Source organism: Eutrigla gurnardus (assembly GCF_963514095.1).
Source record: "Eutrigla gurnardus genome assembly, chromosome: 2".
Classification (NCBI taxonomy): Eukaryota; Metazoa; Chordata; class Actinopteri; order Perciformes; family Triglidae; genus Eutrigla; species Eutrigla gurnardus.
The window spans coordinates 4,953,199-4,970,028 of NC_139916.1; the positions used below are offsets into that span (position 1 = coordinate 4,953,199).

The window sequence follows — 16,830 nt, forward strand, 5'->3', positions numbered from 1 at the left end:
CGGCAGAGAGAGGTTGGAGAACCCTCTATGAGATGGGCAGGTGTATGCTTTTTGACAGTAAACTACCAGACAAAATGTGGAATTATGCTGTACAGACAGCTGCCTATGTGCGAAACAGATGTTACAGTAAACGCACGAAGAAAACACCTCATGAGATGCTCACAGGCAGGAAGCCAGACATGTCCAAACTTCAGAAATTCGGATCTGTGTGCTTCACATACACACAAGAGAAAGGGAAGTTAGATCCTAGATGTGAGCAGGGTCGTTTTATCGGGTACGACAAGAACAGCCCAGCTTATCTTGTGTATTACCCAGACACAGAAAAGGTCCAAAATAACAGGCTAGTAAAATTCACAAACAAGACGGTCAACGAAAAAGAAACACAAACACATGGACCACACACTGAGTATCAGGACAGAGAGGTACACCCCAGGGTCCTTGATAATGAGGAAAATGATGATGAAAAAATGGGAAATACATCAGGTCAAAGTGTTCAAGATGATGTTTCTGTTTCTGAGATTGAAGGTGAACAGTCTAGCGCTGGGGGTCAGGGAAGAAAGAACCCAGCTAGAGCTAGGAGAAGGCCTGTGCACCTACAGGAATATGACATGGAAGACACAGCAGACAGGCTGGTAACTTGTATAGACGCATGTTATAGAGCAGTTTGCGACATACCACAAAATTACCAGGATGCCATACGATCAACCAGGTCACGGCAGTGGATAAGACCAATGAATGACGAAATGCAGTCTCTAAAAGAGAATGATACATTCAAAATCACCCAGTTTGCCACCAGGCAAAAAGGCAGTGGGGGGTAGGTGGGTGTATACACTCAAGAGTAATACGGATGGGTCAGATAAGTATAAAGCAAGATTTGTTGCAAAAGGTTATAGCCAAAAACAAGGCATCGATTATGAGGAAACATTCTCGCCTACTGCTGACATGACAACTGTCAGAGTAGTCATGCAAAAAGCAGTGCAGGAAGATCTAGTTTTACATCAAATGGATGTGAAAACCGCATACCTACACGCACCAATTGACTGTGAGGTCTATCTCGAACAACCTGAAGGTTATGAGAAAAAGTCAAAAACAGGAGAGAAGCTAGTATGCAAATTAGAGAAGTCCTTATATGGTCTCAAGCAGTCAGGCCGAAACTGGAATTCTCTGTTGCATGCATATCTCACTGAAAACGGTTTTGATCAAAATCCTGCTGATAACTGCCTATACACAAGGGAAAAAGAAAATGAAAAAGTGATTCTGATTGTGTGGGTTGATGATCTGATAATTGCTGCTAACAATGAGGAGGTTGTGAAAAATGTCAAAGTGATGCTCACTGAGAGGTTTAAAATGAAAGACCTGGGGAAATTAAACAGTTTTCTAGGGATAGATTTTAAACAGTCAGAGGATCAAGTCACAATGTCACAACACAGGTATGTGAACAAAATTCTCTCCAGATTTGGGATGCAGGATTGTAAGGCCAGAGAGACCCCATGTGAGTCAAAACTCGAATACACAGAAAATGCTGTAAAAATGGAAGAACCACGGATCTATCGAGAGGCAGTGGGGAGTTTGATCTATTTGGCTACTTGCACTAGACCAGACTTAAGTTATGTGGTCAGTAAACTTTCCCAGCATTTTGCTGAGCCAAGTGAGGAGCAGTGGAACACTGCAAAGCATGTGTTCAGGTATCTTAAAGGTACAACAGACCGCGGGTTATGTTTTAAAAAGGATGACACAGGTGAACTTGGTCTAATAGTCCACAGTGATGCTGACTGGGCATCTGAGGTCACAGACAGACGTAGCACCACAGGGTACTGTGTCAGTTTAAGTGAGAAAAGTGCACTCATTTCATGGAAGAGTCGAAAGCAACCAACAGTTGCACTGTCTACCTGCGAGGCAGAATACATGGCCTTAGCGTCAGCCATACAGGAGTGTATGTATTTGCAACAGTTACTCAAGGGTATTGATAAGTGTCAGTATGCACAAACCAAGGTTTACGATGATAATCAAGGAGCTATTGCATTAGCTAGAAACCCAGTAAACCGACAAAGGTGCAAACATCCATCCATCCATCCATCCATTTTCTACCGCTTATCCTGTATTTAGGGTCACGGGGGGGGGGGCTGGAGCCGATCCCAGCTATCATTGGGCGAAGGCAGGGTTCACCCTGGACAGGACGCCAGTCTATCGCAGGGCCGACATGTAGAGACAAACGGGCAATTTAGAGTCATCAATTAACCTATCCCCATGCATGTCTTTGGACTGTGGGAGGAAGCCGGAGAACCCGGAGAGAACCCACGCTAACACGGGGAGAACATGCAAACTCCACACAGAAGGAACCCAGGCCGACCCGGGAATCGAACCCAGGACCCTCTTGCTGTGAGGCGAGAGTGCTACCCACTACACCACCGTGCAGCCCAGGTGCAAACATATTGATATCAAATATAATTTCATACGTGAAACTGTGAATAGTGGGAGAATATGTTTGAATTATTGTCCTACTGACAACATGATTGCTGACTTGATGACAAAACCAGCCACTAAACTACAACTGAAGAAGTTTGCTCAGTATTTGTTTGGCACTTAGAATGCAAGAAAAGTATAACGTGTGCCAAAATGTGTTTTTGTTGTTTTATTTTCTATCAAAAATAATGTACCACAATAAGCTAAGAGCGAGTGGGGGTGTTAAGTATAGTACTGTTGTACGCCCTTACTCATCGTGTCCAATAGGGGGCAGTGTCGTTTTTACCTCTGTGTTACCTGACACCTACACTACCTGTTCCGGTGTCTCAGTTATTTTCCATGTGTGGTGATGCCGTGGAGAGCGGTAGCACGTTACGTTACTCCCGCCTGTTGATATAATAAATATGCCTACAAGGCTAAAGATAAAAGGTGTCTGATGAGAGTTCTATTACATCTCCACCGCAACGCACCAAGCTCATCAAGAAGAACAAAAAACCAACATGGGGTAGAAATAGAGGATTTCTTCCCGGATCTAACTTTGTTTTGCTCCTCGGCCCGGCTCCATATTAGCCAGCAAGAGTTGTCCGGTTTCACCAACCAAGAAGTCTATAGAAATTTGTAGTCAAGGTAAAAAAACAAATGAACAGTGATGGAAAATGCTCTAATGTGTGTTTTAATTAATTTATTGTTTTTAAGCCTCGTTTTTAACCTCTCACTCAACATGGATTGTTTTAGAGTGGGAAGTGTTCATGTGAACGGAGCCAGAGAGGACAAAAAAAGAGCAAGTATTTATGAAACAGCAAAAATGAAATGAATAGATATTTTATTTTTTTACAAGAAACACACAGAGACAAAGGCAATGAGGCAGACTGGAGGAGAGAGTGGGAAGGGGAAGCCATTTTGAGTCATGGCACTTCTCTGAGTGGAGGAGTAGGCTTCCTCTTCTCCAAGGCTTTTACTCCAGTCTCACTGGAGGTTGAGCATTTTATCGAGGGGAGGCTACTATTAGTCAAAGCTCCATTTGACAATTTTACAGGTGTTTTTATTCATGTGTATGCTCCAACAATCGGTGCAGAGAGGAAGGTTTTTTTAGAAAAAGTACGTGATGTTTTAAACGGCTGTGCCACGGAGGATTTTTTATTCTTGGGTGGGGATTTTAATTGTACTGAAAATGAGGGTTTAGACCGAAACCATGCAGAGCCACATCCAGCATCCCAGCATGCTCTGAGGCGGCTGGTCTCTGCTCATGGCCTGGTGGATGTGTGGAGGAGGATGCACGCAGACTGCCGACAGTACACATGGTCCCACCTTAGAGAGAGCAGGATCTCCTCAGCCAGACTAGATCGTTTTTATTGTTTTAAGCATCACTTTAATATTTATAAATCATGCACAATTACCCCAGCTATTTTTACTGATCATTCTCGGGTCTTGGGACATCACTAGATCTATGAAGGACCTGGAGATAGATATAGTGGAACTTGAGAATTGAAGTGAATCCACAGGAGATCGAGAACATATTGAAGTCCTCAAAGTCAAAAAGCTAGCTTTAGCTGACCTGCTGGAAAGTAGAGCACAGGGCGCACTGGTCAGGTCCCGGTTTCAAGCCATCGAAGAGATGGATGTCCCCTCTAGTTATTTCTTCGGCCTGGAGAGAAAGAATGGGCAGGGGCGAGTAATCCACACACTGCTTTCAGACACAGGGCAGGAGATTGTGGAGCCAAGCCAGATCCGAAGGCGTGCGGTGGAGTTTTATACCTCCCTCTACACAAGCGAATATGAGGAGCAGGACGCTCTACTGGAGGGGTTCACTGGTGGACTGCCTCAGGTCTCTGAGGAGACCAACACCTGTCTCGAGGGGCCGCTGCAGATGCAGGAGCTACACGCTGCCCTGCAGGGCATGCAAGGGCGGCGGGCTCCCGGCATCGACGGCCTCACAGTCGAGTTTTATAAAGCCTTCTGGGACATCTTTGCAAATGATCTTTTAGATGTTTTTAATGAAAGTCTGGCCTCTGGCTCCATGCCCACTTCCTGCCGCAGAGCAGTTATCACTCTCCTACCAAAAAAAGGTAACCTGCAAGAAATCAAAAACTAGCGCCCTGTGTCTTTGTTGTGTGTGGATTACAAACTTCTGTCCAAACTCTTTGCCTCCAGGCTGGGGAAAGCTATGGAGCAGGTCATCCATCGGGACCAGACCTACTGTGTGCCCGGCAGGTCCATGGTGGACAATGTCCACCTCATTCGGGATGTTTTGGACGTCTCCAGCTCATTGGGCAGTAACACTGGTCTGATTTGTCTAGACCAGGAAAAGGCTTTTGACCGCGTTGAACACAATTTCCTCTGGAAAGTTATGGAGAAGTTTGGGTTCAGCGCTGGTTTCATAGCTAAGATCAAGGTGTTGTACAGTGGGGTTGAGAGTGTGCTGAAGATAAACGGTAGTCTGTGTGCTCCTTTTAGAGCATGTAGAGGCGTTCGGCAGGGCTGTGCTCTGTCTGGCATGCTCTACACGCTCTCCCTGGAACCCCTCCTCAACAAAATACGTTTTAATATTGAAGGTCTCATTTTACCTGGTTTTAATGGAAGCATTGTTTTATCAGCCTACGCTGATGACCTCATTGTTTTTATTAAAAATCAGGGTGAGATGGACATTTTAGAAAATATTGTAAACAATTTTACTATTTTATCAGCAGCGAGGGTGAACTGGAGAAAGAGCGAAGCCCTCGCTGTTGGTGAATGGGCTGACGGTCTCCCGGTTCTCCCCCAGAGCCTTGCCTGGAAAAAAGACGGGCTGAAATATCTTGGGGTGTTTCTCGGGAATGAGGCTGTGGTGCTGAGAAACTGGGAGACCGTCCTAGAAAGAGTAGAGAGTAAAATAAAAAAATGGAAATGGCTGCTCCCTCAAATGTCATACAGAGGTAGAGTTTTAATCTGAAATAATCTTGTTGCATCCCTCCTGTGGCATCGTCTGTCGTGTATAGACCCCCCTCTGGCCTGAGCCCAGAGTTTGGAGAAGAGACTGGACCCCTGTTAACTGTCACTAGCCCGGGCAAGCTCAGCCTGCACAGAGCCGACAAGGCAACGCTGTATACCAACATTGTCAAATCAGTCAACAGAAAAGGACTGGAAAGTAGGCCCCCCCACAGCTTGGAGCAACAGAGCGGGGTGGGACGGGGCCTGCCCACAGTGGAGGGTTTTATACAAGCCTCCCCTTAAAAAACGGACAGCTGACCTCCAGTGGAGGGTACTTCATGGTGCCATCGCCTCAAATGCCTTTGTCTCAGTTTTAAATCCTGCCGTTTCAAACCAATGTCCTTTCTGTGGCCTAAGAGAGACAGTTTTCCATGTTTTTACTGAATGCCTGAGACTCACAAGCTTTTTTTCTTTTTTAACGTTGGTTTTTAGCTCTTTTAATGTGTTTTTTTCAGAGAGAGTTTTTATTTTTGGTGCAGGATAGAAAAAGACAGATTGTGTCAAATGGCAGCTGATAAACTTCCTATTAGGAGAAGCAAAAATGGCAGTCTACATCAGTCGGAGAAACAAGGTAAAAGAAAGAGGGGGCATGAGGCCCTTCCTGTGTTTCTCTGTAACATTAAGTCAAGAATATGTCTAGAGTTTAAGTTTTATAAGACCATTGGGGACGTGGAACATTTTAAACGGCGGTGGTGCTTCGGTGATTTTATCTGCTCTGTCAAAAATAATGATTTAGTATTTGCACAGTTTTTTATCAGATAAACTCCTCTTTTTATTAACCTTATGCACAAATAGCACTTTATTGATGCATTGCATATTCTCTGTTGAGATATTGATGAATATTGTATGTATATGTATATATGAATATTGTAAATAAAGTGTTTTTTGTAAAAATAAAAAAAATCTCTCTATCTCTCTCTCTCTCTCTCTCTCTCTCACTCACTCACTCTCTCACACACACACACACACACACACACACACACACACACACACACACACACACACACACACTTCCTTGTTCCCTCCCCTTCAGATCTACTGCGTGTGGACGGGTGTAACCAACATGGCGGTGAAGTGCAGCAGCTGACAGGCCACCTTCACTCCACACACACAGTGTTGTTGAGATCAGACCTCAGACCAGTTTCACTTCTCACTAAGTGAAACTCAGACAGTCGTCGTCGCTGAGAGGTGAAATGGCGCAGAAAGGAGTTCAGCTGGACCGGGAAACCTTCTCTTGTTCCATCTGTCTGGATCTACTGAAGGATCCGGTGTCTACTTCCTGTGGACACAACTACTGCATGAAGTGTATTGGAAGCTTCTGGGATGAGAAGGAGATCTACAGCTGCCCTCAGTGTAGGCAGACCTTCATACCGAGGCCTGTCCTGCTGAAAAACACCATGTTGGCAGATCTGGTGGAGGAGCTGAGGAAGACTGGACTCCAAGCTGCTCCTGCTGGTCTCTGCTATGCTGGACCTGAAGATGTGGCCTGTGATTCCTGCACTGGGAGGAAACTGAAAGCCCTCAAGTCCTGTCTGGTGTGTCTGGCCTCTTACTGTGAGAAACACCTCCAGCCTCATCATGAATCAGCAGCATTTAAGAAACACCGGCTGGTGGAGCCCTCCAACAAGCTCCAGGAGAACGTGTGCTCTCGTCATGATGAGGTGATGAAGATGTTCTGCCGTACTGATCAGCAGTCTATCTGTTATCTCTGCCCTGTGGACGAACATAAAGGCCACGACACAGTCTCAGCTGCAGCAGAAAGGACCGAGAGGCAGAGAGAGCTGGAGGGGAGTCGACTAAACATCCAGCAGAGAATCCAGGACAGAGACAAAGATGTGAAGCTGCTCCACCAGGAGGTGGAGGCCATCAACCACTCTGCTGATAAAGCAGTGGAGGACAGTGAGGAGATGTTCACGGAGCTGATCCGTCTCATGGAGAGAAGACGCTCTGACGTGAAGCAGCAGGTCAGATCCCAGCAGGAAACTGAAGTGAGTCGAGTCGGAGAGCTTCAGGAGAAGCTGCAGCAGGAGATCAGTGAGCTGAAGAGGAGAGACGCTGAGCTGGAGAAGCTCTCACACACAGAGGATCACAACCAGTTTCTACACGACTACCCGTCACTGTCACCACTCAGTGAGTCCCCACACTCATCCAGCATCAACGCCCGTCCTCCTCGCCGCTACTTTGAGGACGTGACGGCGGCGCTGTCAGAAGTCAGAGATGGACTACAGGAAGTTCTGACACACAGATGGACAAACGTCTCACTGGCAGGGACTGAAGTGGATGTTTCACTGCCACAACCAGAACCCAAGACCAGAGCTGGATTCTTGAAATATTCACGTGAAATCACACTGGATCCAAACACAGCATACAAATGTCTGTTATTATCTGAGGGGAACAGAAAAGCAACAGGGAGTCAAAACCAGTCTTATTCTAGTCACCCAGACAGATTCACTAGAAGTCATCAGGTCCTGAGTAGAGAAAGTCTGACTGGCCGTTGTTACTGGGAGGTGGAGTGGAGAGGAGGTGGTGAAGTTGGTGTAGCAGTCGCATACAAGAGTATCAGTAGAACAGGAGACTGGCATCAATGTATGTTTGGAGACAATGACAAATCCTGGTCGTTAGATTGTATCAACAACATATATACGTTCTCCAACAACTCAGTTCAAACTCGCGTCTCAGGTCCTCGGTCCTCCAGAGTAGGAGTGTTCCTGGATCACAGAGCAGGTATTCTGTCCTTCTACAGCGTCTCTGAGACCATGACTCTCCTCCACAGAGTCCAGACCACGTTCACTGAGCCCCTCTATGCTGGACTTTATGTTTATTTTGGATGCAGTGGTGAGTTCTGTCAACTCAACTAGACAGAAGGCATTTAAGAGTTGAATGATTTCACCTCCTTCTTCTTCTCCCTCCTCCTCCTCCTCCTCTTGTCCTTCTCCTCTCCGCCTCCTTCTCTCCTCTATTTGAATCCCATTAAAAATAAAATAACTGTTTTGCTGATGTTTTCTTTTGAGAATGGAACACAGCTTGAAAATGTTACATTTTACAAGTCCCTCCTTATTGTGGGTCTTGAAAGAGTAACACCAGTAACACCAGTACTTTTTTTATTCTGTTGATATTTTTGCTAACTGAGCAGCAGATCTTGTACTTGATGGTGTGAGCGGGAGGTGGACAAAATAACAGGAACAGCTGACGATCTAATGCGACCCAGAACAACAACAACACGCCTCAAATCTCATCATCAGCTTCACAGGAAGCGATCGCTCCGGGTTTAGTTACACTGCCAGGTGTGTTTGTTTTCTCCACCTCCTGTAAGACTCTTTGTTTGTTTTTGGGACGTCGATCACAGATGCTGAAAAGTTTTGTTTTAAAGAGTTTTTTTTATATGAATTATTGATGCTTATGTGATTATGATATTGAATATAAATGATTTCCCCCGAGCTTCGTCGTGTGTCTTTAACTCTCAGATTGGCGGTGCAGATGTTTCCTGGTTGTGGGTTTCATCACACGGGGTTTCCTTTCATCGGGTCCAGGTTTCATCACCTCCTGTGTCATTAACCGAAGAGCTGATTTCTTATTTTTGCAAGGATTTTGTTATTCTGAGGTTGATTGACTTTCCATGCATCACACACACTAACTGTCGGGCTCTTTATGTCCTTTTTGTAAATGTGAAAGGGTTTGTTTTTGCACACATGTAGCCTTGTTTCCTTTTTAATGGGGGACAGAATAAAACACTGGCTCTGCATTCAGTTTAACGTGTGGTATAAGTTAACACTTTATAGATTTATATTTGCTTTCCCACGTGCAATGTAGAGAATTTGTCCACAAACGTTCTTGGTTCTCCAGCGTCGGTGTGTTTCAGTAACACGTAGCCAAATAAAGAACTTCTTTTGCACTTCTCTCAGAAGCATCGGAGCTCTAGTTGGACGTTTGTGACACCGAGAATCCCAAACCGTCCTCCTGAAAGTGGAGCAGGTTTTTTTTATTATTTGTTTTCCTGGTCAGTGGCGCCGCCAGCCGGAATCCTGTACGCACTGCGCGTACTTTTTTTGAAGGTGAAAAAAAAAATCAGCGGGTAGATATTTAAATTTCAGCGGGTGACACCAAACAACGTCTGCCCAAGCAAGTCAGAGCTTTTCTTTCTCTCACACAGTGACCTGGAGAGACGCAGCCGCATTTGAGAGGACGATCGCGCGTGTGTGCGCAATTACGCATAGCGTGTGTTGGCCCCTCTCCACTACACAATACAGCTCGGCTCTAGTCTCGTCACCTCTCTGCTGCTGAGCACTGTGGGCCGAGCCGATGCATGTCTCTCTCCCCGGGCCGGGAGAGTTATCATACCGTACTGTGCGTGCGTGTCCAAGCGTGTGTGTGCGTGCGTGGAGTGCTCACAAGCGTGCGCTTGTGTTTAGGGCGGATGGAGGGCACAAAAAACTATTTGCACCGGGGCCTATCACCATGATATACACTACTGATTTCACTGATACTGAAAACATTAGATTCTGTCTTAAAAAGGTATTTTTCCATTTGTTGTTGTATTTGCCGTTTCTGTGCGTACATTGAAATTGAATCCTGGCGGCGCCGCTGGGTGAAACGGTGGGAAGTGTAGTGGTGGGAGAAAAGGAGGAAAAAACGAGTGAAAATGCAGGTGTGGAACAGGGTGAGATCAGTGGAAAGGGGCAGGCAGGGGAAACAGGTGAAGGGCAGGCAGATGAGGTTAATGAAGGAAACATAAATGAAGAGATTGGGCAAGGTAATACAAGATGGAGTGATCTGGGAGAAGAGGATGAGATGGAGGAAGAGGAGGCTGCAGCAGAGGTTGTTAGAGAAAAACCTTCTATAAAACGTAGAAGAATGTTAAAATGTAAGCCTATTTTTATGTTCTCAGGTTACATGACTGTAAATATTGTTTACTCTTAGAGACACAAGAGGGCGCAAGAGCACACACAATAATTAATGTAATGAATGTTCATGTATTGTATTGTGACCTAATGGACTTCCCGTACATGGACATTTTTATGCGGGACGTTTTTCATATTCCAGTCAGTCCGCGCTCAACCCAACCGTCAGATGGCCACATTTCATTGTTCTGAAATAAATGTTCTATAATGAGAGAAGTCGTCAGCCTCCTTCCTACGCATCGTCAGCAGCACCACTCTGCTGATAAAACTCAACAGGTTATGGGCCCAGGAGACGTTTGGAGGAGAAGATAGTCGACGAAAGCCAAGAAAGTTGCAACGGATCGCGTGCTGAGGAAGGCTGCTAACCTGAGGAGAGGGGCAAGCTAGCATGGCAGAGCAACGAAGGGCAAGTAGCAGCAGGCTACATCGACTGGTATTCGACGGCGACGAGGCAAAATATGAAGTTTGGGAAACTAAATTGTTGGGACACTTTCGTTTATTAGGGCTGAACAACACTGTGTTGAATGAGCCAGTAGAAGAAGCTGAAATAGCAGCAGATCCTGAGAAAAACGCGGACGCGTATGCAGAGTTGATCCTACTGCTAGATGACAAAAGTCTGTCTCTGGTAATGAGAGATGCGCAAGATGATGGCAGAAAAGCATTAAATATTCTGAGAGACTATTATGCAGGGAAGGGAAAGCCTCGTATAATTAGTTTGTACATCACGCTGACCTCACTTCAAAAGTCCATCGGCGAAAGTGTAATAGACTATATCATTAACTTCAACTTTACTTTATTTATAGAGCACTTTTCATACAAAAACATGTAACGCAAAGTGCTTTACACATCAAAATAGAAAAAGAAAAAACAATTACAAATAAAGCCCCTCCCTCCCACCCTCCACACTACACACGCACACACACACAAACACACACACCTGCACACTCTCACTACTGACAATAGGGAGACATGGCATGACACTGATGATTGAGGAAACGCTATCTATGGGGCCATCCACACTGGGAGGAGTCGCAGGCCGTGCCACAGGGGCACCAGTGCCCAGGCCCCCCGACACCGACAGACAACAGTCAGCCGAGCCAAAGGGACCCAGGGACAGCGCCCCCAGCAGCAGCCCAGACACAGCTCCCAGTGTGGAAGACCCCCCTGAGGAAACACTGGAGTTAAAGCTAAAAACTAAAACACATGAAAAAATAAGTGACCAGCTTATTAAAAGATAATAAAGATAATAACATAAAACAATACCAATGATAAGTAAAACAACTAAAATTATTTAAGATCAATATCATCTAAAAACAAGATAGAAGCAAAAATATAAAATAAGATAGAATCACATAAAATAAGATAAAATCACATAAGAACGTTAAGAAGAATTTAAAATACTAGTTAAAAGCCTGATTAAAAAGGTGTGTCTTTAACCTTCCTTTAAAAATATCAACTGTCTCTGCGGTCCTGAGGCTCTCTGGCAGGCTGTTCCACAGGTGGGGGCCATAGTAGCTAAATGCCGCCTCACCATGGGTTTTAGTTCTGGGTTTTGGTATGGATAAAAGGCCGGTGCCGGAGGACCTCAGGGTCCGCGAGGGTTGATATGGTAAAAGCAGGTCAGCTAAATAAGAGGGCGCAAGGCTGTTAAGACATTTAAAAACTAGTAAAAGAACCTTAAAATCGATCCTGAAGCGTACAGGGAGCCAATGCAGCGACGCTAAAACTGGTGTAATGTGCTCCCGCCCTCTTGTCCTCGTCAGCACGCGTGCGGCTGAGTTCTGTAATAGTTGGAGATTTAAAATACTCTTTTTGGGAAGACCAGAGAGCAGGGCATTACAATAATCTAAACGACAGGAGATAAAAGCATGCATCAGCACCTCCGTACTGGCCTGAGAGAGAAACGGGCGGACTCTGGCTATGTTCTTAAGATGATAAAAACCTATTTTCGTCATATTTTTGATATGTGGAATAAAATTCAGCTCAGAGTCAAAAATTACGCCCAGATTTTTTACTGACTGTGCTGGTTTAAGATCTTGTAGTTTTGGTAAAAGTTTCTCTCTCTGGCCTTCAGGACCTATAACTAAAACCTCAGTCTTGTCCTGGTTGAGCTGTAGGAAATTCTCTGCCATCCATGACTTAATGTCTAGAATACAGTTAAAAAGGGCGTCAATTGGCCCTGTGTCATCAGGAGACACGGCAATGTACAGTTGCGTATCGTCAGCATAACTATGGAAGCTGATGCCGTGCCTCCTGATGACGTCCCCAAGGGGCAGCATGTAAAGATTAAAAAGAAGTGGACCTAAAATTGACCCTTGGGGAACCCCACATTCAATTTCATGGGTTCTTGAGGAACATGTATCCATACTTACATAAAAACATCGGTCTGTGAGATAAGAACAAAACCAGTTAAGAACAGTACCAGAGATGCCCACCAGGTGTCTGAGCCTATTTAATAAAATGTGATGGTCCACTGTATCAAAAGCTGCGCTTAGATCCAGTAGAACCAACACTGTGAGCTTTTTATTATCAAAATTCCACCTGATGTCGTTTAAAATCTTTAAAAGTGCTGACTCGGTACTGTGGTTTTTCCTAAAACCAGACTGATGTTTCTCTAAAATGTTAATTCTGTTTAAAAAGTCGTTAACTTGGTTAAAAACCAGTTTTTCTAAAATTTTACTTAAAAATGGTAAGTTGGATACAGGTCGGTAGTTATTAAAAACACTTGGATCTAAATTGCTCTTCTTCAGAAGGGGCTTCACCACCGCAGTTTTAAAGGCGGTGGGGAAGACACCCGTCTGAAGAGAGCAATTCATGATATTTAAAAACTGTTCCTCGAAGAATCCATAAAACGATTTTAAAAGTGATGTGGGAATGGGATCTAAAAGGCAGGTTGTTGGGTTTACTTGGGAGAAAACTCGACCAAGTGTCCTTGCATCAACCAGGGCAAAACTCTCCAGTGTTTCCTCAGGCAGGATCTGATGTCTTTGATTTTGTTTCTGAAGTGGTCTGCAAAGTTCTCGCAAAGATCATCTGTGGGTGTCTTAAAAACTTTATTAGAATTAGTATCTGTTAAAATATCAAAAGTGGCGAAGAGGAACCGGGGGTTGTTTTTATTGATGGTGATGAGTTGTGAGAAATGTGAAATTCTGGCCTTTTTGACTGTATTATTGTAGGTTTTGAGTTGTTGACGTAAAATCTCGTAATGAATTGTCAGTTTACTTTTCCTCCATCTTCTCTCTGCACTCCTGCATTTTCTTTTCAGTTCACTGATTTCAATGTTTTTTCTCCACGGGGGTATAAGTTTTCTTTTTATTGTTTTAGTTAAAAGTGGAGCTACTGAGTCCAAGGTTGACTTCAGTCTGCTGTTAAAATTATCAACGATAAAATCACAAGGTGCAGGTAGAACTTCAGCAGGAGTGCTCTGTAAAATCTCCATAAAATTTGCAGCCACTTCAGAAGTAAGGTAGCGCCTCCTCATCGTTCTCACCGGGGCCTCCTCTTGGTTAAAACTGGTGATGTTAAAAAATACACAGTAGTGGTCAGACACAGCCAGGTCGACAACAGAGGACACACCGATGGCCAGGCCATGGGTTATGACCAGGTCCAGGGTGTGTCCTCTGTTGTGAGTTGGCTGTGCGACGTGCTGCTTAAAATCAAGACAACTTAAAAGATTTAAAAACTCTCTGGATATCGGATCCGAGATATCGTCAACGTGTAGATTAAAATCACCAGTTATTAAAATCCTGCTAAAAGAAGTGTGGATAATTGATAAAAGTTCAGAAAATTCACTGATAAAAGAGCTAGAGTGATGGGGTGGTCTATAAACAGTAAGGCAAAGAATTGGAGGACTGCTAAAAGTAAAGGCATGGTGCTCAAATGATGAGTAACTGTTAAAAAACACTCCATTTGAGGTCAATGAGTTATCTAAAATCGATGCCGTCCCTCCTCCTCTTCTACCCTCTCTAGTAGAAAATAAAAAATTAAAATTTGGTGGGGAAGCCTCGGTGAGAACAGCAGGTGCGTCAGTGCCAAGCCATGTCTCAGTTAAAAGAAGACAGTCTAACTTGTTATCTAAAATCACATCATTCATTAAAAAAGTTCTATTTAAAAGAGAGCGAACATTAAAAAGTGCCAAGTTTATGGTGACAGGTGGTTTGTTGACTGGAGTGGTGGATTGTTCTGTGAGTGGTCTGAGATTATGAGCAGAGACCGCCATAACTGCCCTGAGAAGCGCGGGAGAAACGCTGGGGGACAGTTTGCTGGTGGCTATGGCGCTGAAGGGATTGCCAGAGAGCTTCAAGCCATTCGCAATTCATGTGGCGCACACCTACGATAACATCACGTTTGCTGACTTCAAGACCAAATTGCGGAGTTTCGAGGAAACCGAGAACATCAGAGCAACCGGGTCGAACGATGACAGCGTGATGAAGACCCAGGGGAGAACCGGACGGCGACCTCCCAGTAGCAGCGCACATGGACCGGGCAAAGACGACAGCGAGATGGTGTGCTTCAAGTGCGGGACCAAGGGGCACCGAGCGAGAGCGTGTCGACAGAAGACGTGGTGTAGTGTTTGCAAAAGTGACACACACAGGGACGCGACATGCAGACGAAAAGACAAAGACAGAGACCGAAGGGACGGCGTGAGCCAAGTGTCGGAGAATACTGAGGTAAAGGAGGACTTCGCGTTCAAGATGGCGGACGGACGGGCCAGTGACCAGCAGCAGCCGGCGCGCACCATCCAGGAGAGGGGCCTGATGGTGGACACCGGGGCCACATCCCACGTCATCAACGACATCGCCTTGTTCACAAGTTTCGACAGCACCTTCAGGCCGGAGACTCACAGCGTCGAGTTGGCTGATGGGACCAGATGCAGCGGCGTCGCTCAGCGGACAGGCACGGCAGTGGTTACCCTCATCGACAGCAGTGGACGGCGGTGCAATGCGAAACTGTTGGACGCTCTGTATGTGCCGTCGTACCCGCAGAACATTTTCTCGGTGAAGGCAGCAACCACGAATGGGTCCACAGTCGTCTTCAAAGAAGATAATGATGTCTTGATAACCACCCAGCAAACATTTTGACGTCTATTTGACGTCTAATCGACGTCGGTCAGGCAGGTCGATTCGACGTCTACCAGAGGTGCTGAAATGAAAGTTTTTCTGACGTCGGATTTCGACGGCTCTTCGACGGCATCAATTCACGTCGTTTCAACGTCGTTTCGACGACATATCAACGGCTCACAGAGCAGGCTACTATGTCATTATTACGTCGTATAGACGACTTTTCCACGTCTCTACGTGACGTCTATTTGACGTCTAATTAACGTCGGTCTCATGACGGAAGTCATTTCGACGGCTCTTAGACGGCATCAATTCACGTCATTTCAACGTCGTTTCGACGGCATATCAACCTTTGTCAAAATACACATGTAATGTATTGCATTTAAAAATATGTTAAATCTAGTTTCAACTAGTGCCTACATAACTGGCATTACCACATCCATACATTCTATGACAAGCACAGCTCTTGTGCTGTATACATGTGCAATTCTTAATGCTCTAATCTACAACTATTTAAATTAACTTATACATTTCAGCAAAAAAAATCCTTAAAATGCAAAGAGGTCAAAAAGTCCAATAGACAACACCAGCAAATTTCACATTTGCCAACTAAAAATATCACAGGAATGGTGAACCTGGTGGAAACTTTCATAGTAAATAAACTCACCTGTGATAAAGTTAAAAATACTTGAGTAATGTTCACCCATACTGTAAAATACAAGTAGTACATGGACTAATCTCAGGTAAAAAAAAAAAAAAAATCAGCATTCAGGACCAGATATATGTAGTTATCTATATATTGAATAATTGAATAAAAAACGAACATGTATATTGGAACAAATGTTTTATTGACTTCCTTTTTATTGCAGTCTGCCCCTTGCCCCCACTCCTTGCTGGGGAATGTTTAAGGTGGTTCTGAATCACACTCTCCATTTCTGCATCTGTGGCCTTTGGACTCCATCTCTTCACAGCAGCTGGAGGGAGGGCATAAGAAATGTGTTAAATGCACTTTATAGATGGCAAGAACAAATTATAGAGCGAAAACCTTCTGCGCATGCTCCGTCTCTCCGTCTCCTTTTTGGTGTATGTCAAGCGACACCTATAGGCCTGGCATATGAACTACAGCGTTTTCGGTGGATCCGTCTAGATGCAAATATTCTTGAAACAATGCCGAGGAAGAGAGAGGAAAAATAACGTTTTCACCCCCGTCTGGACGGCGCCTTAAAGTGTTATGGTTCTGTAACGATGCTAAACCGAGAGTTGCACAAATGTTCGGCTCGGTTTAGCATCGCACCTCACTAGCCTGTGAGCTAACTCAGGGCTAGTTTCACACGGCAGCTAACTCGGCTGCTAGCCGCCGCTCGGTTACGGATAAAAGCAACAAAAAAACAGCTATCTGTAACAATACACGATGCAGCAAGAAAATCAAAACTCTAACATGC

General features: G+C 44.8%; 1 protein-coding gene across 1 annotated transcript; it reads left to right on the plus strand.

Annotated features, from left to right (window-relative positions):
- Window positions 1-6,593: 6,593 nt before the first annotated feature.
- LOC311031171 (tripartite motif-containing protein 16-like) lies at window positions 6,594-9,262 on the plus strand. The gene has a single exon (XM_084037315.1). It carries the CDS (start codon window positions 6,624-6,626, stop codon window positions 8,286-8,288), a length of 1,665 nt encoding a protein of 554 aa, XP_083893441.1. The 5' UTR covers window positions 6,594-6,623; the 3' UTR covers window positions 8,289-9,262.
- The last annotated feature ends 7,568 nt before the right edge of the window (window positions 9,263-16,830 follow it).